The 24,407-nt window shown below is 36.5% G+C and overlaps 1 protein-coding gene across 50 annotated transcripts in view; it reads right to left on the bottom strand.

The window, feature by feature from the left end:
- Nucleotides 1–24,407, bottom strand: part of RBFOX1 (RNA binding fox-1 homolog 1) — a 1,213,941-nt gene that overhangs the window by 52,201 nt on the left and 1,137,333 nt on the right. For 40 of the 50 annotated variants that reach the window (XM_054080127.1, XM_054080166.1, XM_054080126.1 and 37 more), the window contains one exon: nt 12,604–12,684. The exons of the other annotated variants lie outside the window; for them this stretch is intronic. In XM_054080127.1, the coding sequence (XP_053936102.1) occupies nt 12,604–12,684 (81 nt within the window). The remainder of the gene's footprint in view (nt 1–12,603; nt 12,685–24,407) is intronic. 50 annotated transcript variants of the gene reach the window in all.

Below are 24,407 nucleotides of genomic sequence, written 5' to 3'. Positions count from 1 at the left end.
GAAAAACTATAATCTTTAGGGACACTCTTAAGAGACCAAGCTACGAGAAATTTCTCTGACCTAAAAGCCACTGACAAAAAAAAACCTAATGAAGGCTGACAAACTTTGAGCGGTTTGGACAACTTTTTCACTTACATGTGCATCTGTAGTTCTCTACCTACTGACAGAAAACACACTTCCACAAGAGTAACAGAAGCAGTGATAAAGCAAATCAAATCAACTGAAAGCCTAAGCTAAGGCAATGTAACTAGGTACGGTAACGGGAGAGTTTATACATAATAGAATTACATCTATCCCAAAAAACTGATTTAGGTCAGTCTGAAAATCAGAGTATGTGAAAAAACACGCCTTCCAGTGCCGGGCAGTAATATAAAGCATTAAGATAAAGGTAAAATAATCAACACGATCATGTCACCCTAGATTTGTGTTCAGCAAAACCAAATAACGGTACTTCAGCCCAGCTGAGAAATCAAACGGTTAGGAATATATAATAACCACAGAATTTTCTTTTACTACCAACTTTTCAATATCTTGACCCCAAAATAACCAGGAGAAGCAGCACCATTAGAACATAACTGAAGAACGGCCTTCATAAAAACAATTTTATGAAGAGGGTTCTCCCATCAGGAAGCATTAAGTGCTATTAAACAGCCCCCAAAGTAATGAATATACTAATCAGGAGGGGCAAAGATTCTAATCACTTACAGTTTGTAGGTCAACATTCCTTAGTGCCTTAGTGACAGACTGCTGAAGCTCAGTCAGTGAAAATGCTATTATAATGGGGTTGAAAATGTGTTTGACTCTCAGCAGGGAAGCATCCGAGTCCACTTCTAAGCAAAAGTACCTTAAATTTATAAAAGTCATCTGATGACTGGAATTCCGCTGATCTGTGATAGAGAAAAGTCTGATTGCTCAAACTGCACACTAAAGATACAAGGTGATAACATGCAAATGAAAAAAAGAAAAGACTTTTCTAACTACACATAACCAAATACGAAGCCAAAGAAACAATTTCTCTCTTCATCTAATAGCCCCACCAATTCTATGGTTATCCATTCAGCTATTCAAATATGAATGACACTGCACAACTGGAAAAAAAACCAACAAAAAACATCAGTTCCTACTGTGGATCTGCAATTTTACTCTTTCAAGTGGGAAAAGAATAGTGAAATAAAGATTCTGTGGAAGTGCTTGTCTTTGCTTAATATAATTATCCAAAATAATCATCTTGTAATACCGCCTAAATGACAATTTCTAAGAAACATTATGTTGGCAAGGATTCCTTCTTTAAACTTATTTCTTCCATTTTTATATTTAAGAGAATACAATTTAAAAAAAAAAAACCCTCCAATTCTTATAATGTCTGAAAATCTCTCTTCTAGATTCACTTTGCAAACATGGAAACACTTCCAGGGTATCTCCTTCACTGAATTTCTGTTTAGATCTCAAACATGAAATCTGGTCAGCAAACTGCAACATTTAAGCAAATAAAAAGGTCTTTGGAATTAATAGGATTCACTTTAGTACATTGGTAAAATTTAAGTATCTAATGGTTTTATATAGGAAACAAATCTGAGCTTGAGGAAATGAAGTGGAACTTACTCTCTGTGTTCACAGACAAAATCAAATCAAAAGTAATTTCTCCCAAAAGATGTGATACAGGAATTTTATTCATTTTTTATTATATGAAATTACAGGTAGGTGCACTTTCTAGGCACTGTATCTTAACATATACCTTAGGAAAACTAAAGACTGAAGGAACAAAAGGAGGAACTATAACCTGGTAAAAAAGGATTATACATTGTGTTTTAAACTTTTAAAGCTTTGGGATAGATGGAAGAGTAGCAGATGCAAAAAACAACAGGGGGCAGATTTTGTAGCAAAGCCATAAAAATATAGAGCCATTTTAATGGGCAATTATTCTTTGCATTTGTGCTACGGTTTGAATTTGTATGAGAGCACCATATGCCTGCAGAAAGGTGTGCCATGAAAATGGATGAACTAATCTACCTCTTATCACACCTAATCTCTCCTTCTTCACACAAACTATCAGGTCATCTGCCATCAAGAGTTTTCAAATGTTTTATGGTGAAGAATTTTAATCTTACATCATGTTTGAATGAGTTTATGGCAATTGGCTGCAACACAGTTTAACTGTTAGAAAAGCAGGGAAACACATTCACATTATCCCCATCGTCCAGGAGGATCCCTGTTGAGGAAACATTTCAGAAGCGCTGGACAATAAATTAAAAACAAAGAGATCTAACGTGTAACATGCTGAGAAAGGTGAAGCAGAATAATGTATATGATATTATCCCAGATTTCAGGATCAGAATCAGGAGTTTATCCTGATGTATGCTGTGTAGTGAGTTTTCATTTCACCATAACAGAAATAAGTAATATCACTTGACATTCTTAAAAAGAATTATAAAAACTGCACTAAGGAGGATGTGCGCAGATCTTTGCATTTAAATACACAGTCCAAAGTTTAGCGCAATTATCACTTAACCTCCGTTACTACAGATTTTAACATAAAAAGTTTTTTTTCAATCAAAACAAATCTTTAGGAAGTTCACAATGTTTAAAAGCAGCAAGCTGAAAATACTTCTTTTCACCTGCCATTTTTGTGAGATGATTATCCTTGGGATCTAGCTGTGAGTTAACTGAATTCCAAGTAAATTTGCCATATATGTCAAATACAGTCACAACTGGTCACTTCTATTTCTTTCATTCACAATCTATTTACTTTTTAAACACAAAATTAGTAGAACAATAATTTCCTCACTACTGTACAAAAATACATGTCAGTATTAAACACTTGGTTTTGGAATGAATAGATCCGTATTTTGGACAAACTGCTACTTATAGGACATTCTCATTTGAAATGCATTGAAAATGAAAACAAAAATCTCTAATTAATGTACAAGTCTAATCACCATTCTCCACATGGAAGAGTAATTTTTCACTGTTCATTTGCTCAGTGTAATCTCAAAACTGACATAACAGAAAAGCAACGGCCTATAAATCTGCTCTCATTTGTTTCTTTAATATTCATATTCCATTGAACTACAGCTGCTTGTTGCTGCAGTCTATTACAACATGCAAAACTGTCGATAAAAATATTATGAAAGGCAAGATGCGTTTCTTCATGGCTCTGTGTGCCATTTATTTTGAAAAAAATAACAATAAATGACTCATGGATTGTCCCTTAGTTTGCTGCACGCTGGGCGATTAGTGATTAATTACCTTGCTGCAAATTGACATGGCACAAAGAAATTGACACAGCTCTGATTAATTAACTTTTTATGTGAGACAGTTACTTACAAAACACTGCACACTGTAATTGAATCCCTTTACACAACACTACTGCACTAAGTTTCCAGGCAAATCCAAACTAGCAAGAAATGCTATGTAAATTTTGTGAAACTTTTTATAAGAAGGTATATCCTTAAAGATTACGTAAACTTTTCCAGAAAGCGAAGGCAGCCGCTTTTAGACAGTTTCCAACCATTTCATATTAAAAATAAGATTTGTTAGACTTTCCCATACCAAATAACCAACATAATCAAACGCACTAAAAAATCACAGATTACCTCAGTAAAAATCAACCTCTTTTTAAATATGCTCATCCTTACATTAAACTGCAGAAGACACTTAGCTGTTCCAACAGAACTTGCTATCTGGTTACTTTTACTTTAAATTTGTTTCCAGATCTAATTGATCTATTATTTCAACAATAACTTGCACATATTGAATTCACACTTAAATTGCCTTATAACTATTTTAAGTATATACGGAATTACTGTTTTCTTTGCCTTCCTTTGTTGTAGAGTCTCCATTCAGAGAGGTGCTCAAAGGCTCTTTGGATGTGGTTCAGGGCAGCCTGCACGAAGTTACACTACTTAGGCAGGAGGGGTGGACATGGGGACCTCCAGAGGTCCCTTCCAAACTCGGCTTTTCTGTGATTCAGTCATTTGATGATTCTGTGATTACCAGAAATTCCCATACACTTCATCCTTTTTTTACTGGTCTGTATATGGAACCAACTGATATCAAGGGACTTCTCTTAACATGTAGAAAAAATGGAGGATGTGGGGGCATGAAAAAAGAACATTGAAGATGACTGAGAATTTTATTTTGTAAAGCTTTATAATTACGCCAATCTACAGCTCTGAATTAAAAAAAATATATAACTGGTGGTCAAGTTACTTACGGTGTACTTAATAACAAATTAAAGAGTATTGCATAGTTGATGTTACAAAGAATACTTGACTTTTCACAAAAGGACAAACAAGAAAAAGTTCAATAGGTAAAAACAAATAACAAAGCAACCATAAAGGCTGTAAAGGAAAAGAGACAGTAGAGATCAGGGAAGCCACATCTGACCTTAAATTAATGAATAATCTTCAAATATAGATGATCAAACTGATTAATGACTTGTGTTCCTGGTTGCTGGACATCAACAAGTTCCACACAAATGGAATAATTCCAATGTCCAACTAAACACTGTTTCTGAGACAAAGTTGTGGAAAACTAGAAGAGTAGCACTACTGGAAAGAGATGATAAAATTTAGTAATTTGAATGTTTATGAAAGTCAATTATGTGGCGACAAGATGTTCTGTCTGTATGACACAAGGATTACTAAAACTCCAAAGAATTATTAAACTGTAAAAAGGAACACTTTCGGAATGTTGGGCTGTGAACAATTTAGGTAGGAAGTGACTGAGGGAAAAACCAGCTATTAACCTAACCCAAGCTGTAGTGGAAAAAAAAATGTCAAACCAAAGAATTGCACCTGCAGAGTCATATAGATGTTAAAAATATTACTCCCTCAAAAGTACTTACAATTTGTGAAATTCAGATTCACAACTTCATCACAAAATGCATACACAAATGAAAGAGTGACATTGAAATGAATTTTTATTTGAAACCAAATCTCACAGGCTAAGCTGCAAATCATAAAATGAACAACTTTACATCTGACAGACAACGATCGGAGACGTGTGGTCAAATGTAGGTGCCTCCATACTAGAAAAGAGCAATGCAGCATCAAGAATACAAAGCTAAGGAAACATCAGAAGCCTGCATCTAGAACTCTACACAAAGGATCGTATATACAATAAGATCATCGAACATGATGTAGCAAAATGCTAAATCCAATTACCACTATTTAGCATTTACTGAGAGGAGTAAGTCCAAACTGGCCAGTGGCCAAGTGCCATATCTCCATTAACATGAAAGCACTGAGTTAAGACACATAAGATGCACAACTGTCCTTGGCGAAACATAATTTTTATTATTTGAACTAAAGGACAAAAACACTCTCCACAATTTACTATTAAAAATGTTACGTACATCTTTCCAGTCATCTCCCATTATTAAGGTGTAGGATGACGTGCAAGTTAAAAAAAAAGTCAGTGCCACACAATTCAGGATCTGTCTGTCTTTACAGAACTCTTACCCGTGCTAGTTCAGACACACTGCACCATCGTTAAACAGATTAACAGAAGAATGAGCATAAACAGCAAGGCATTTAAAACAAAGATTCACAGGAGTGAAATGAAATCCGTATTTACAGATTCTGGTCAACTGCAATATATCTTGCTGATGCTTATTAGTCACCATTTAAAACACTGATAGGAAGTAAAAGATTATCCTGAAAATAGTTGCAAAAGGACAATATAAAGCAATACAGAACACAGAAAAAGCTGTAACAACAATTTCAGGCAGTGCTACCAAAAACACCCCAAAGGTTGTTCACTTTATGGTTTTAGAAGGCTGATACTTAAATCAGGAATACAACATAACACATATGAATATAATTTTACTCCATTTTCTTGATATTGTATTCACATCACAACTATTTGAGTTAGAAGTCCGTGGAGTTATTCTGCATTCAGGTTTGTGTGACTTTGTTGAAAGCATGGTCTGATACAATGGGCCAGAACCGTGTTTAAAAGCCTTCTAAAGACACTTCAACAAGAGATGACATTATTATTTTTCTCTGGTAGTGATACATAATTTTTCAGCTTTTTACACTTCTAACCTCACCAATTAGAAATTTAGTTTGCAGAAACCTTTTTGCATTTAGTTCACGAGTACTGCAAAATAGGCAAATTATTTGTACCACATGAATACTCATTCTTTAAACTGTTTCTGACCCATATACCGATCCAAAATGGCAAGCTTACTGAACAGTCTCTCCCTTACAATAACAGCAAAATCGCAATAAATACATTTAGAGAAACTGCAACGATAAAATCAGAACAAATTAATCATTGATGTCACTACGATAAAGCATATGTCCATTTGGATTGAATACGGTCGATCGTGTTTCACATACAAAAGCCAGAAAAGGATTATTCCAAATGCCAGGAGCACCTAATCTTCAGTTTCTTTTAGTGTCAGAAAATTACGATCGTTACAATATAATTTTCAGGCAATTACACGTACGCACAGATTAAGCCTGACAAACCAATTGAATCAAAGTTTCTAAACTTAATGTTTTCATTAATGACACTGCTCAGAAGCACATTTTGAATCACCTTTTGAAAATTTATATTTCCCCTATGTAATCTGCTTGGTACTGGAAACGCCACAGAACATAACAGACATGTCAAAGGTCTTAATTCAATCCATTAGGAATTCCATAGAAAAACAAACCTTGCAATGGCTTCACTGAAAAAAGAAATTTGAAGATAGTTTCACACAAAATTTTTTAGGTAGTTTGATACTATTCCTAAGCCGAGTAACCTACTTTTAAGCAAGGATATTCAATAGGCAAACTAAATAGAGAAGCTTTATTTAATTTTCACTTCCGCAGCACAATGACTTCTCAAATGGACTAAATCCTACTATAGGCTGTGGTATTTATACTTAGTATTTATTATTTTCCCAATTTATTGAATGCATATCAACAAAGTCCTGAACTATACCTATGAATCAAAACAAAACACCCACAGGAGAACAATCTTCTAAAAATAGTACGTGTCTGTCATGCATAAGTTTTGATAAGTTTTCAACACAGAGCACATATAAAAAGCAAAACTCACATACCATGTAATTAATACATTAGGCTTCTGGTACAGATTTTCCTTCTGTCTTGGCAAATAACTTTGGATCAAATAATTTTGGAACATTTCTAATGCCTACTCTGAAGTAATGAAATGTATTTTCCTGATTTGCTTTAAAAGAATTTAGGCATTAAAAATATTTCTTGTCAAAAATATTACAGGACCAATGGTTTCCAGGGAATTTTCTGAAAGAACTGCCTTCCCATCTTTCAAAAACATCTCATCTTTGCCTTGTTGTTTTCTGGTTGCTCATAAGCTAAAATCCCAGGGCAACATAGTTTATTGTTTTAATATCTGTCTGACGCAAAGCAGAAGTATTCTCTGGTGAGTATTTATCTGTCATATGTACTTCTGTGAAAGGAATATCAAGACAAATAAGATGTTCTAGGGCTTATCATGGGATTACGAATTTGGCACTGACTGAATTCTTCTTAAAAATAGTTGAAATGATAAAAACAAGAAATATCTACACTGATAGTTTAAGGATGGCAGCACTGGGGTTTAAATATTTTAATTAAAAGGGTTTATACTATTTTAGTATGAACAGAGAACGAACTTTCAAGTCCATAAATGGGTCAAACAAAATAAGAGGAAAAAAAATTCATAATTGAAACAGTTAAAACAGTAAAATTCTATTCTAACGATACAATGAACTGTGAACTTACTTTGTATTAATTAAATTCAACGTAATGGCATTTTCTATATTGAAATGAATAACCAGTGATCTGGAAATTCATTTAGACCATTAGGTTAATTACAGAAACTGATGGAAGTTTTATCAGACAATTACAATTAAAGAACAAGAACAATGCGGGACAGATTTATAAGCATTTGTACCACCTCAATCATTTTTGCTGAATTCTACCACCACTTGTTACAACACTGTAATCAATAGATCAATTAAAAACTGGGCCTTCAACTTCATTTGCCCTTGAGTATGATAACATAGAATAAATTAATATCTGACTTCTGCATTTTTATATTTTTCTAGTCTTAATCCTATCACTTTATTGCAATATTAAAGATTTATTTGTTTTTAATCAAAAATGAAAATTTATGGGAAAAGAACACATATTATGAAGCCGATAAGCATGCTTAGTAAAGATGAAATAACTCTAACATTTAAAAAATGTAAGCCAAAATTTATGTCAATTTAAAATGTACTCATTGAAGACAAGGCAAACTTCTCTTTTATGGGCATGCAAAACATTTGGGAAATACAGGCACTCGTCTACACTTCATTCTGAATAAAGGCACGTAGCAATTTACTATTCTACCATATGTGTTAGCTTTTCAGTCAGTGAATTGTCCCTTCAATATGTGCTCAGAAAAATCTGCTGGTAGTTACATACCCGATAACTCAAGTATCCTTATTTTCACTGGGAGTGAAAATAAAACCTAAAAGTTATAAAGATCAAAGTTCTGATTCAAAGAGTGAAAAATATGGAGCTGCCTTTGAACTTTTATTAAAATTTATTAATCTCTCGCTATTGCCTCCTGTGCGACCTGGGTACGCACAACTAAATTCTTGACAAACGGGATGTCCAGCTTCAGGCTGGCTTCCTTGCTACACCAACTACTGCTTAGTGAGCCCAAGAATGATGATTAGCTATTCCACAGCACAAAAGTTCTCTGCTGGCAGCTGCACCTCCTTCTCCATCCCCTGCCCTTTCACGCTATGGGAGGTTACCAAGAGAACAGAGCCAGGCTCTTCACAGAGGCACACATTGGGAAGACAAGAGACAACAAACATAACTTGAAAGAAGAGACAATTACACTGTTAGGACATTCAAGCATCAGAACAGAGGACCCAGACAGGTTGTGCAGTCTCCATCCTTAAAGGTGCCCCGTGCAACCTGGTCCTTCCATCCTGAATTATTCTATGACTTCATGTCTTTCTTCTTTCCCATGTTCTGGCTTTCATTGACGTCTATTTCCTTGACATTTTCAGGCAATTCTACGTTATAGAAAAATGGGAAAAACAGGCAGTAAACAGTTTTTAAAAGTCCTTGCATAAAGTGAGATTACTATTTTTGCCTTTTTCAACCATACATACCCTTTGTAGAATAGTGATACAGATATTCGGTAACAGAACTTTATTCTTCTTTTGAATCTTCCTTTTGTCCAGCAGGGTCTTAATATTCTCACAGATCCTATTCTCAAGTGGTTTCAGTTTTCAAAACGTTCCAAATTTTTTCTTGGTACGCTTCTTATCTAACAGTAGATACAAATTTCTTCAGGATTTTAAAATTTCCTGTAGAAGCAACCAGTCTAAAGAAGCGTGTGCAAAAAGGGACCGTCAGCCAAGTTCTGATTCACTAAGTTTCAGAGACGTCACAGGCCTTCAGGAAGCCTCCAGTGAATGCTCGCTTACTCACTGGGACTTGGAGTAGTCAAATTTTTAATTGCTGGGCATATCTCCATCCAATGCTTGTCTACATTCTGCATTAGGAGGATGACGAGGTATTTAACTGAAACCAGTTGTATTAGTTTTGTCCTTGAGATGCCAATGCTATGGGAATCTACAACAGCCAAGGAGAGACCTTGAGCTTCCTAACTTTGGTTGTCTCAGTAAGGGAAAGAATCTGTACCACCAAGGGATGTGAACACATTTGCATGCTGAAACTATGCTTTCTACATAACAAATTATCTATTCCCAGAAGAGAGGTGCAAATGAAAAACTGATCCAGGTCCCATCCTCTGCTTCTGCATAAGAGAACAGATGAGGCATGAGAGACTATTGCTAGCGATCTGTTCCACTGCTTGCAGAAGAAACGCCTCATTTCTTTCTGTATTATGCAAAGGGCCAGAAGTGATGGAAGGAAGCAGAGCCATGTTTCCATCCTCTGACATATTCAGAGGTGTAACTAATCACTGTGCTGGGAAATGTACAATGTGATACGTAAAATATATCCTGGGGAAATAAAACATCAGAAGGGAAAGAGCAGCTCCAAGAAATGCACTCCTCTTCTTGACTAGCCAAAAAAATGGGGTAAAAGTGTTTAGAATCATTAGAGAGTACTAGTGAAACTAAACTAGCCAAATTAAGAAACACACATGTTGCAATCATGTTTCAGTCCTTCATTCATTATAGAATATAACTTGGGAGCAAAGTACAAACAGTCAAGTTAAAGACAACAACATTTGTAATAATGTTGACTAACATCTTCCAAATATCTGAAAATTCCTAGAAGCCATCAGGATTTAATGAACTTAAACCTCTCAGATGGCTTTAAAATCTCAGCTGACTCTTTCTCTTCTGTTACAACAATTTCAAATTTAAAACTTCTTAATTCTTACGGTGTAAGCTGTTCTGAAATATCACACAATTACAATACTGACAGTAACAGAATAAATGATTAACAAATTCTTCAGAGACGAAGGCTACAATATTGTTGTCTACGTGGAATGATAATAGTAAAAGTCTCCTAGACATTAATGTTGACTTATCAGATTTCAATATTACAAACATGCATAAAAATGAAATAGAGAAGATCTTTAAAATTCTAAAAGAAATGAGACCAAGCTTGAGCTTCATTTCTATTCACTTCTTAGCAGTTTTTTAAAGAAAAGGAACTATTTTACGCCTTCATTGAATTTTTTGTAATATGGAGAAATAAAAAAAACCAAATTACAAACATTAGTAATTTTGTATTATTAGGAGTTGTGACCCTGTGGGGAAAACTACAGTTTTGCCATATGAAATACTATACATAAAAAAAGAAAAATTATAACTTACAGTCACACAGATTCAACAGAAGTGTAATAATTTCTCCTGCAAGGGCTACTAGCAATCTCTGTTATGAAACTGAGTATTACACATTGCCCAGTGGGAAGCAGATAGGCAAAGTCTGTTTACTTATGTGTTTGGCATAATGGAAAATAAACAAGTGTTTGTTAGGATATCATTATTCAAGGAGCACCACTGCAAAATAAGATTTTTCAAAGGGATTGACTCATGAGACATAATGGAAACAGTGAAGTATAGAGCTTAGCTTGCTATACAATGACTATCGAGGGATTTAATAATCGTGGAAATGCCGTACAACGTAAACAGCAACCTCAGAAATAAATTTCCTAGGATAGAACTCTGAGAGATAATAGGAGCAACAGGGTGATAATAGGGTAAACTTAAGATTGGCTTTATTTAGAGTAATATCCAGAAAACAAAAAACAAACGTTGCCCCAACTCCTCCTAAAGAAGCTCCCTAACATTCAGATGAATGAAACGTTTGGATAATTTCGGAAAAGACACTTCAGACAAAGACTGGCAATTTCAGTGAGAAAACTGGTGTTTCAGTCAAGAAAGAAATAGCGCACTACGTAGGTAGTACAGGGAACACTGATTTAGACAGTAAGTAGTTCGCCTTTGTGTTTCTACAAGAATTTAAATTGTACTATGTGATCGCTTGGGCAAGGTCACAGAGTACAAAATATTCCTGGAGCATCTGGAAGCAAATGCAGATTTAATTGATACTTTCAGTTCTAATTTTAGAGATTTCAAATATTTTGTTAGCTCATTATGTATTTGTAGACTGGTGATTTGAAAACAAACCCCATATTTATAGAGCAAAGCAGCAGCTCCAGGGTTGATAATTCATGGCATTTGACACGAGAGGGTTACATGACTGCTGAGATGATCTTTATGGAACTCTCATTTTCTATTAATTAAAAAGAGGAATGAGAACAAATCCATTGTTTCAGCAGAATGAATACAATCTTCATAAAGAGCACATACAACACAGTTGACAAATCAGACAATGTAAAATATTGTTGGTACAGAGGACTGCTAAGAACACGTTGCAAATGCTGTTGACGCTAATTCAGCAAGCAGCAATTATTACTATTTCATTAGGCTAGAGGCTTCTTATCTGACTAGATTTCAGAAGGGGCATCAGTGGTACCACCAATACCATCTTAAACACCTCAGTTCCACCTCTGCTTCAGAATTTTGGAGGACACATTTCTACTCCAAAGTTCTATACAGAAAAATAGCGGATAGCAGCACCTATTGTTTCAGCTTGCCTTTGCTATTTTTATTAGGGTAGCTTTTTATAATTCAAAATACTCACTTGCACACAGTCTTCTTTTCTTTTGTAAAAAAGACTTCATATCTATTTGCTTCCTGACACAATCAAATGCTGGCATTACAGCAGACCTTTTCTTTATTAAATCACAGTTGTGACCAGGAAGGAAAAAGAAACACAACTTCATCTTCTTCACAAAACACAGAGTGCACAACAGTACTGGATTCCAAAATATTTCAGTGTTACCGTATAACTTTTGACCATTTCTGTACAACATTGCAATACAAGTGATTTATTTCTTTTTAAATAAAATATAATTCAAGGATAAAGATGCAACTAAATGCACTGAATTATTTGTTGACGTTACTTACATAAGTTTATAAATACCACATTTATCTTAACAAGAACTATTGAGAAAATTTACAATTTTAGGGGCCTTAATCCACATTAATGTGCTTTTGTCACAGAACAGAACAACAAAAGAGCGGCAACACTAGCTTACTTGTGGATGTGTATACTAGTGAACTGGGGGCACTGTACACGGGAGATCCCTCCTGGTTTGCCTGGCACAGCAGCACCCTGCCTACAAGAAAGAGAGAGAGAGTGGTATCTGCTTTTGGAACACTCAAACTAAACCTCAATTTTTATCTCAAAACAGAAATAAATTCATAACTGGAGCAGCGCAATGAAGCAGGGGCACTCTTTGTCCTTTGACTTCAAAGCAGAAAGAGCCCCAATAAAACATGTACAACTTTACATTTGAAAAACCAAAATACAGACATCGCCCAAAACACAAACACCCTTTTTATCACACGAGGAAGCTGGTGCCTGCCCTGAGCGTTTGGAGGGCACCCCAGCTCCTGGCCCAGTGGCTCTCTCTCCCTCTCTCTGGACCAGAAGCTGCCTGGGTAGTTCTCCTGCTAAGAGGAGCAATCAACACCGCCACACCACCCACCGACTACCTTCACATCTCCCCAGCTCTGCCTGCAATGAGAGGCTGCTTCAGCAAACCCAGAAGATAGATCAGACCACAAAGCTCCCCTGTACACACATGAGGTCAACTATGACCTCGGTTACATCTCTTAAAGTTACACTGGTGCAAGTGGAATAGAAACATTAGCAATACATGCAAAGATTCCAGATTTTTTTGCTCAAATGAGTAATACATAAACATCAGCTACTTTCCAGCATATAAACTGGATTAAGGATTGAAAACAAAACCAAATAAAAAAATGAAACCATTTTTTTGTAAAAAGAAAATAAGAGTAATAACCAAATCAATTTTAAACCATGCTTTCACAATGCATGCTTGTTTAGAACAAATTCCAGAAGTCTAGGCTTATTCCCTGTGTTTGTTTGGTTTTTTTAAATGAAGTTAAAGAAAATGCCTTACTATTTCAACATCATTCTTAAAATTATATTTCAGCAGCCTTAGCTGAACACAGATTGAACACTGATTAGAGACAGAAACAACTATGCTTTCACCCTAGGAAAAAAACTTCTACACTTCTGCAATACAGTCCACCAGAAAGAGCAGGATGTGACACGTGTTTTATTGATATATGAGTAGACATATCTGTATATATACACAGACAAAATTATATATATACATACACCGACATACTTCAAGCTGCCAGGATTTGTGAATCATGCGATTTCAAAAATATTAAATTTACATGAAGATTTGTGAGACTTTTGAAGTTGTGCATTGACTTATAGGCAATGTAACCCAATACAGTTGAGTCAAGTACGTTCGGAAGGATAAGACGAATTACAACTGCTAGGCATGTTTTCCACAGAGTAGGACAAGAGCAATTCTCAACTTGCATCCAGTTACCTGACCAAAGTTCCTTCAAAAAAAGTTTTAACACTATTTCTGCTCCTTGATTATTGCTTGCAGTTGCCAGTTGAGGTAGAAATATAGGAAATACAGAAGGAGATTAATTCTTGTAGTTTATGCAATTTAGATAGGATCGTGAGCACTGGGAATATCACGATATGTTTTGCTTCTAACCTTAGACAATAGCATACCCTTAACTAACAGCATTTGGAGATGCTTGGTTTTTTTCCCAGCCATACACTACTAATCCAAAAGATGAAACAAGCTAATTCTTTTCCCCGCTTATTTTGAGATCCATAGTTGACTACATTGATATCTATCTTTCTCTGCCTTCCTAAAGAATCCACAACTGGAAGCTGTTAAATTAACACATACCTATTGAGATCCTAATGGCAAACATCACTTTCAGAGTAGTAGATAAGCAGGACCTATCAACACGCTCATTTGACATTAGGAATGTGGACATTGGAATAGGGATGTATTTAACATGGCAGAGGCTTCAAAATTTGTGCTACTACAGAAGCCTGAAAATGAAAGTGAGCTGAAGACAGAGGCATTCACTCGGCTGCGTGAAAGCAGAAAGGAAACGAATGATCAAAAGCAGTTATCTTCATCCATGGTCCACAGGTATTTTCTGATTTTGTCTCATACAAATCTAGTTTTCCCTACTTACGTCTTTTAATTTCTAATGGAAGTACTTCAAGACAGATGCTTTTTTCATCTATGCTACTAGAGTGTATTTAATTTGCTGCATGGAGCTTTCTAATTATATTTTGACAATCTGCCTTCAAATTTGTACATAAAGTTAATACTAATACCTAAACCACTATTATTAGATTCTGTTAGAAAAATATGGTACTTTTTAATCTACTTTTGTGAGACAAGATTATTTCTGCTGCATGTAATTTCAGTATTAAAAATACTTAAATTGCATTTAATACAACTGGGGAAAGACTGAATTATTTACAATAAGATCTTCTGGATACATTTCAGAACACTGAAACAATTTATAAAATCCCTAAAGGAAAAAAAAATATTTTTCCTCCGCAATACTAAATTCTAGCATAATAGAATAAAGGATGGGGTTTGTTTTGTTTCTAACACAGAGTACTGTAATATAAAGTTCTTAATATTTCTGATCAAACTGCAATTTAATAATATCACGGACACGAGGAACTTCAAAACTGCAGTCATGCAAGAGTTCATCTTTAATTCTGTAGTGCCTTCTGTACCAGCATATGTACGGCTGGTATTTTCTCATTAGAACAATCTGCATGCTTTTTTTTTCTTTTTAATAATATGAGCATCTCCTTTTTCTTGTTCGGTCAGAGCAGACGTGTGGCCAGCGATACAGGATCTTGAAGATCAGCAACGGAAAGGCCCTTCTGACTCAATAAAAATATTAGCGCCTCTATCTGAAGAAGGTACAGACTGGAGGCGCGCAGGAGAGCTTTGGACAGAGCAGGGGCAGAAGAGAAGCCGAAGGGCAGAAGAGGCTGCTGGGTGTGCCTGGGAGAGCAGCCTGCGGTGCTCGCAGAGCATGGGAGGGTCAGCAAAACACCGCTGCGGGACGACAGAGATGCCCTGCGCTGACTCACCACTCACCCCCGGCGGACAGCCTGGCACCATGAGCAAAAACATACTTTTCAAGACCACTCATACTTCTCTTCCTCCAATGTTTTCTCCTACAGATCATGACTAAGAAAGTACTGTTTGATTAAGTCCTTTGTAGAGGCGCTATAGTTAGTTTGAGAAAATAATAACTCTAAAAATATTCAAGGCTGTGAGGATAATTATGCGAAGTCATTAATACTGTAAGAATGCCAAAGATCCAGTTCCCAGCAGCTCCAAGATATTTGATTTGAGGCATTTATCTAGTTTTTTCATACTTTCAAAAATAACTTTTGGTTTATAGTTCTTATTTAAATGATTTACCATGAGAGCGGTGAGGCCCTGGCCCAGGTTGCCCAGGGAAGCTGTGGCTGCCCCTTCCCTGGAGGTGTTCAAGGTTGGATAGGCCTCAGGCAGCCTGAGCCAGTGGGAGGTGTCCCTGCCCATGGCAGGGGGTTGGAACTAGATGATCTTTAAGGTCCCTTCCAACCCAAACTACTCTATGATTAGTATAAATTCATCTTCGGACCATAAGTGGAAATACCCATATACTGTTGATGATGCACAACTCCTCACTGGTTCATACACAAGAGACGACAAAGTTCATTGTATTTCTCAAGTACTTAGGCAGCTAAGAGGTAGTTCCCAGGATCAACGACAGGACAACTTTCCAGCAAACTAAAATGGATTTTAAATCACTTCTGTTAAAAATAGCTTTTAAGTCTAGCTGGAATCACAGCACAGCCAGCACTACAGACAGATTAAAAGTAAAGAGCTGGAACAGAATCATAGAACAGTTTGGATTGGAAGGGACATTAAAGATCATCCAGCTACAACCCCCCTGTGAATAAGTTTAAAGGAATTTGCTCAACTAACTGGAATCTCTTATATCATCCTTTGTAGAAGTAAAAATAGAAACATTTTCAGCAGAAAAATATTCATACTATTAATTAAAATTACACTGCTGAAGAAAAATCAACAGTGTTGCAAGGCCCTGATCACGGGAATAGCTCTCTCTCCTGTCACAGGAAGTAGAGGAAACTTCTGGAAACCTTCACTACCAGGACTGTATAAAGTTGATATACCATTACCGAGAACGTCAGCTTCCAATGCATCACCTCCCGGTACAGATGGCTTTAATATCTTTGCTCACAGGCAAAAAGTTTCCAATTTCTCATGCTGGTATTTACTCCCTCAGGATTTGGGGGGATTTATGAAAAGAAAAAGGACAGAAGTGGCACCGTTAGTACTCCTTCACAACGAGGGCAAAACCCCAGCAAGTTACAAGTGAGACAAAGGGGGAAAAAATATTTCCTTCTCCCACCTTGGGAATCCTCAAAACCCCAGCTTCGTATAAAGCTCTTCAGAGAGCACCACGGATGATAGTGGAGTTCTATAAAGGGTACAACTACCTCCATCGAGCATTTTCAGTGCTTATGACTCATGAAGCCAAATGCAGGGCTGGCCTGCACTGGGTACCAGCACACCAGGCACCTACGAGAGCTTATCATAGAGGAAAGCAAGGAAGTTACTACACACAAGGGAAATTTAGTGAAGATTACATCACTCTCATCCATTTTGTACTGAGCTGCGCAGGTAAAGCAGCTCTTCTTCATACCTGTTTATTCTACTGTGTTACCAGTAACAGCCTCCTACTGTTCTTTGCAACTAAGTACCGGTTCATATATTCAACAATATTATTTACCAAAAAAACCCAAACAAAACCACAAGAAAAAGTGAACAAAAGCTAAAAATATATGTGTCCCGTTTTGTCTATATTACTATATAATGTTATTTTGTAACTCTAACCTAAAAGCTGCATTATTTATTAAATTCAGTGATTGGCATTTCATTTTCCTTCTCTCCCCAAACAGCTGCCTGTTAAATAGCCTGATCTTCTCTCAGTCATTCTGATCACTGTTCTTCTTTGTACCTTTTGCTACAACTACTATTCCTGTACACTTCATTCATCTTCAATATACAGTGCACAAAGAAAAATACAAGGCTGCATTTCTCATGAATGTATCGGGAGATTTGCTCGTGTCTCAGAGATTCACATAAACAATCCATGTCCGCTCTTGATTCACTGTTCTAAAAGTGTAATTTAATATTGGGCTTTCCATATAGAAGTAGCATTATCTTCGTTCTGCTCTGAAATATTATTCCATGATAGGTTATTTCAAAATGTGTCATAGAAATGGATCAGAAACACCTAACTAAAAAGGCCACTGTTCTACAATGTGTATGTTAGGTTCTACTGTCCTATCTGACTGGGGAATTCAAGGAGAGTATCTTGAATACATAATAGCTGCAAGTGTTCTCCTGACTTCGTTACCTATAGTCAAACTGCGGAATCTTATTATGCTTTTAAATGTGCTGATATTTCCCAACAAAAAGTGGTTTGTGAGCACCTTCAGTTATTCAGGAACTTTCTATGAACGGAACAATACTCCTTCAGATTTTAACACAACTATTCGTGGATAGTTGAGTTGCCACATTGAATTGTTTCATCTATTATTTAAAAGGAAAAGAGTAGCATCATCCAAAAAATACACACCTCCCTTCTCCAATATTTTAAAAATATTTAAAAAACCCTATATTTAATTCCCTCAAAACTATACATACGGTTCCACTTAATCAAGAGAATTGGTAGAAACGTATAATATAAAGTAGCTGATGTCCAAATGTGAGTTCCATGAAATCCAAATCAGTAACTGTATTACCTTCTGACAGCAAGCTTTAAATACATTCCATTATTGAATAACCTGTGTGTGTACTTCCCACTGATAATGAGACTCTGTGCTCTATACATACACTTATACATATGTAATAAGTCCCTGACCCACACATAATCTCAAACAGGTTATTGGAAGCAAGGAGGGAAAATAAACCCACAAAAACCAACCAGGATGGAGTGGGGGAAATATGCCTCCAAGACATTTCCTGAGATTTCTTCATTCAAAAATTCTGTTACTTACGATGCCAGTTTTCTTTTAATCACTTTTCTAAGCATAGTGCATGTTTCTTTATTATCACCTCTCCTTCCAAGTGTCACTGAAACACTCAGTGAACTTAAGCAATGACTCAGGGAACAGCAACACATAACAACAGATGTAATTTGTAAGCCATCCTTCCAATATTCTTTGCTGGTCATATTATTCCAGGCTTTTGGGAAACAGACCTCTCTTGCCTGCAATATACGTTCAGTGTCCAATATACTAAGTCACATACCAGGGGTTGAAAGATGCTTATATCATGTAAGCAAAAATCAGATGAGCAACCAAGTCTGCAGCTCTCCTGATTGCACTTCTCCCCACCTCTTCCTTCTCTAGCAGATATAACTCACCACAAGGTAATAAGGCTCTCTCCTTCTCCAGGATCTGACATACCACACGCAGCTGATCAAACTACTTACCAGCATGTACTGTAGTGTCTTACGCTGGGAAAGACCTTGTAGATGGCACAGGGAAGCAGCAAATTCTTTTAAGCTCAACTCCCACGCCAACATCCTTCTCCTACGTCACTACGCAATGACTTGCTTTAAGGCTTCACCCACTTCACAAATTATGAGTTGAATACACGTTCACTACTGATCCAGTAAAATTCGCAAAGATTGCTTTAGAAGAAATACCTTGACAGTGCAGCATGGCATAATCACTGGGGTTTAGTGACAAATTTAGGCTATGTCAGGCTACTATTGGTATTTGGCAAAGTAATGCCAACTTAAAACCACACACCATGTGACTGCCTTCTATTTTCATTAACATACCAGCCTTACTGCTGGAGGGGCTGTATTTTGCAGGAACAATTTATGTAACATTTCCATTCACAACGTAAAACTCTTACAATAAACTGCCGTTTCCAAATATAATTTAAAAATGATTAAGCAGCCACAGACATTCCTCGTCTCATAACCAGAATTAAACCACTATGTCACACAAACTCAACTGCGCCTCGTACAAAAATACATAACAAGCCTGCAGAATTTACTGTGCTTATTAGTGAAATTTTATCACTGCCGTCCAAATGTAAATCTTCATTCACATACTGCCACCAAAAACTTCTAAAACTGGAAATGCACTATATAATCCAGTGAAAAATTGAGTGTTCCTGTCAGTATTGCCCATTACTATAACTTCCCTACAAAATATGTTTACTATATGATATTTATATACATGTACACACACAAACTCAGGTGCATGCATATTGAAAAGCTTTCTACGTTCATCTAGCAGACGAAATGATATGTAAATGATGGTTAGTCTTGGTTAACTGCAAAATGATCCTGGTTCATTTATAACTTTGAGGAAAAAAACATGAGAGAAATGCTGAAGTATAAATATAAACTTTGAGCTGGAATGATACTATTCTCGAAATAGGATAATTGAGACCAGAAAAATACATTTGTATTCTGCTTATAACTAAAATGAGTCACATTCATACACCTGCCTGATGAATAAAGACCGCAATATGAATGGAATCACGGAATAAAAGAAACTGGAGCCTTTCTGCTCTAACACAAACACTTCGGCTTCACTGTGGCCCTGCAAGGATTACAAGTAGATGCGTTCATACTTTATCCTCCCATATTGTGTCAAGACACTATTTTATGTGTATATTACCTATTTCTGTAAATCGATAGCACGGAGATGCAAATGTAATGCAATTAGATGCAGAGATGCAAATTACTAATCCCTCTGTTCCATTTGCTTACCCCAATGGAGGTTAGTTTTAACTTACAAATAAATTCTGTCCTGAATGACAAGCTGAGAATATAAAAGAACAAAAAATTGAATCATCATGCATAATCCTGGCTTTAGTGACTCTATTTCTTCCCTAGCCCAGTCAGGTTCCAGAATTTCAGTAGCATGGAAAAAACATTACAAAAATGGTAACGCAATGTTTCCAAACTTTCCAGAACACTCACTTTTACTAGAAGCAGTTCTCTGCTTGAAGATTTTCCCCAAAACAATTTTCACAAAGAAAATCTGACGGTGCCAAACTGGCAGAGACTCTGCTCCATCGTAAAGCACAGCTTCATCTCGGCTACCTCCACAGACGAGTAAACGAATGAAACTCGGTATTTTGAAATTTACTCTCCATAAGTATTATGAAATGCAATTACAATGCAAATGTGTCAGGGATTCTGTCATCCAATGCCAAAAATGGGAGAAAAAACGCAGAAGATGAAACAGAAAGCATTAGCGATATGTTTGGAATACAATTCAACACAATCTAAAACCGCTTTAGCTTTAATTTACAGATGTAATCAAGGTTTAACGCACAGCAGAGTTGTTTTCCATTTCACTTAACTGCATTAAATTTACATTTCACATATTACTTCATTACTTCATATTTCAGAATAGTTCGTCTGCCTGACTGTCCATCCTAACACATGGATCTTCCTAACTTTGTTATTCTTTCTAATCAGAGGAATTTATTCCTCTGCATAACTGCTATTAACTTATCTACCATTGCAGATACCCACCCCGTCCTGAACAAACAAGTTCTTTAGTATGACCTTGTCGTTTGTCTTAAATTTCCCTCTGACAGACTCTTAAGCCATTGCTTTTTGCATGTACCCACAGCCGATATCTGAATTACATTCTGACTTTTATTCTATCACACAACGACCACGCACACCGTAGCCGAGACCTTGGGTGCAGACAGCGCACATCCAGCCCAACCTCCATCATCACATAATTGGTGAGACATTAACAGGAGCTATGAAACACCTGGTTTTATATCCAGTCTCTAAACCTACATCCCATACAGTCTGGAGGGTTTACTCTGGACTAGGTTTAGTCTTGTCCCTTGAAGCAGACAGTCCCACCTCACACAGTTCAAAGCTCTCCGAAAGCCAATCTCTGTGACAAGTGACAGTCTGTGTGAAGGTGGAACTCTCAGTACAGCTCCCAGTGCAGTTTCTTGCAAAAAGAACCTATTTCACATGTACTAAACCTGCTCTGCAAACCCCCAGGCAGCATGTGGCAACTGGGGATAATTGTCAGATTTACTTAAAAACCAGACTAATGCTGCAAATTAATGTAGTAACATGAGGAGGCCAGGGAGACAGTTGTGGAAAAATATATCTCTGTATAATGTTTATAATTAGACAGCTTTAGACTGCTATAATATTTATTTAATTTATTTTTGGTCCTTCCCTAATCAGGAAGCCAAAAAACACATTTTCACAAGCCACCAGAATGACATTTAAATAAGAAAAGTCCAGGCATTATTAACCCTCAAAAGGTTGTTCTCCTTGTGAGTACAGTACTTAACTTCCTTTTCAGCCCTTTAAAAATAGATCAATTATATCCACAAAGAAAAACATTTGAACAAACATACCAGAAATTAGAAGCATTGTAATAAGAAAAGAGGACAGTGCAGGTTCTGCTTGATCAGAATGCTTACTTTTGTTTTATTAAAGTAACATTTAAACAAACAAGCCAAACTGCATACTAGGTGAAAATAGGAGGAACACAGAAATATGGCCAGCAGGACGAGAGCTGTTGTTATTTCCTCAACACACACTCACTTGGTGACAGCAAGGCTGCACCTGGAATACTGTATCCAATTTTTAAACCTACTGCCACTTCAGTTCAACTGAAATACGGACAAACTGGGGAGGATGTGCTGGAGTGAAACAAAGATGAGCAGGGTTCTAGACCTCACGTCCTGTGAAGAGAGGTGGAGAGAATTGAACTTCTAAGTCTTGCAAAGAGGAAGCTGAAAGACAATCTATTAGCTTTCCCTACTCAAAGAGAATTTACAAAGATGATTGAGCCAAAATCTCATTGGAATGTCAGGAGATGATAATACGTAAGGTGAATGGCCAGCAGCTGCAGCTTGGGAGGTTTAGGCTGGACATTAGGAAAATGTTTTTCACTAGGAGGGCAGTGCAGCACTGGAAAAGGTTACCCAAAGACGATCATAAATCTCTGTCTTTGTAGATGTATACAAACTCATGGCTCATCCGATCTAGCATGGTGTTAGTCCTGCTTCGAAAAGAAAGCTGGACTGTGTGACCTCCAGAAGTCAGTCCCAACCCACATTTCTATGAGTCTGTGAAGAACTGTGCATTCCAGTGTCAAAATTATTGTTCCATGAGTGTGAAATGTCCAGGTTACAGTATGATCACTATTGCATTCCACAAGGATGATGCTAGATCTGTGTGTGCGCTGCTCAAATGTACTATACCAGCTCAAAAGAGAAGGACTAAAGAAGAACGCTCTTTTAAAAGCAGCCTTAAACCAAACAAAGGTACATATCTGAAATGAGCAGGATTACAGGAGCAGTTGGCAACTCAGCAGAACAGATCATTTGAGTGTAAAACTAAATGTCAAAATGTAATCTGAACACTTTAACTTGGAGGCCACTGACTTTTCATGCAAGAATGCAACTTCCCTATTGCTCCTACAATCTCCACCATCTTACTGTCATTTGGGTGGCATGTTGAATAAAAAGAAAAAATAATAATTCACTATCATCAAAAGCGTGCACCTAAGGTAAAGCACAAGAAGACAGCAAGCATTTGCAGAAAACTCAAGACCTACGTCCCAGCAGGTCTGTACCAACAACCAAACACATCCAAACAACAACACCCACTGCACACCTTTCTCCCCATGCTTGGAAAGAACTCCAACTTTCAGCAAATATGAAGTTTCTGTTTTCCCCAATTCTATTTGTGCACAAATTAATCGTAATCCAGTATTCCTCTATACCAGACTGTGGTCAAAATTCCCAAACATTTACACTGAAGAAGCCAGAACTCCCTTCTTAGCTAGTCTCCATCTTCTGGTATAAAGCTCTAGCTACAGTTTGAGATTTACCATGAAATAATCAAGTGTATGGACTTTCTTAGAGAGATCAGACAGGAACAGTATCAAAGCCTAAGTGCATAGTGTGTTATTAAACATACATCCAAACAGACAAAACATCTTTAAAAGGGTAATACTGATAGCATCTGTGACTTTCTCTTTAAAATGTGCAGGCTTCAATACAATGATAAATATAGGTCAATTAACCTTGCTCCAGATTTAAATGTAGAACCAATTAACTAAATTAATCTTTCAAAAAATAGCAGTCATTGGCGTTATTCTTTGAACAATCTCTGTTTAGTTTCGTGATGGCATGCATTTTAATGAAAAACTCATTATAATGTAGCATAAGGCATAATTAATTCTGGAAGACTTTTTTTGGTAAATAGCTAGTGCAGATGTTGAATTCCATTTTTCTGCTGCTTTTATTAATCTTTCATAAACCAGTATTTCCAATATAATGGCTTGTAACAGCTCCACAGAAGTTTTAGAAATGCATTAGCTGTCATCAGTGTTGTTAATTTAACTAGGATGTCATCATTTGTATGATGGTACTTTAACATGATGATTTTTGAATCAACAGATAAAGCTTTGTTTCATGCTTTGGAAAGAAGCATCTCTATGTAACAGATGGAATATTAAAAAATAATTATCAAATTTTTCTGTAGTTAGAAAATTACTTAAACTGTTTAGCTAACAATGTTGAGAGTATGTTTGTTTAGGAAAAATCTGCTTAGTCAATGGCTAATTTCAAATCCAAGTGTATGTAATCAAATTGTAAAATGAATTAATCTATACAGTGACAGGCAGCCAATTTTCACCATAATTATGCTTTATAGATATGGTACAGTGAACTTTTACCCTAGGATTAGAATTGCTGTGCAAGCATATAATTCAGCTTCACAAACTCCAAACACCTCCACTAAGAAGTGTTTCCAGGGTATTTGCTGAGCTTATGCGAGAGTCATTTAAATTCAAAGAGAAACACTAGAAAGATGAAATGAATCCCTGGTGCTCTTACACTCCAGAAATAGA

This window comes from Cuculus canorus, chromosome 15 (genome assembly GCF_017976375.1).
Source record: "Cuculus canorus isolate bCucCan1 chromosome 15, bCucCan1.pri, whole genome shotgun sequence".
Taxonomy (NCBI): Eukaryota; Metazoa; Chordata; class Aves; order Cuculiformes; family Cuculidae; genus Cuculus; species Cuculus canorus.
The sequence above is the reverse complement of the archived record's forward strand: the minus strand, read 5'-3'. Positions and strand labels throughout refer to the sequence as shown.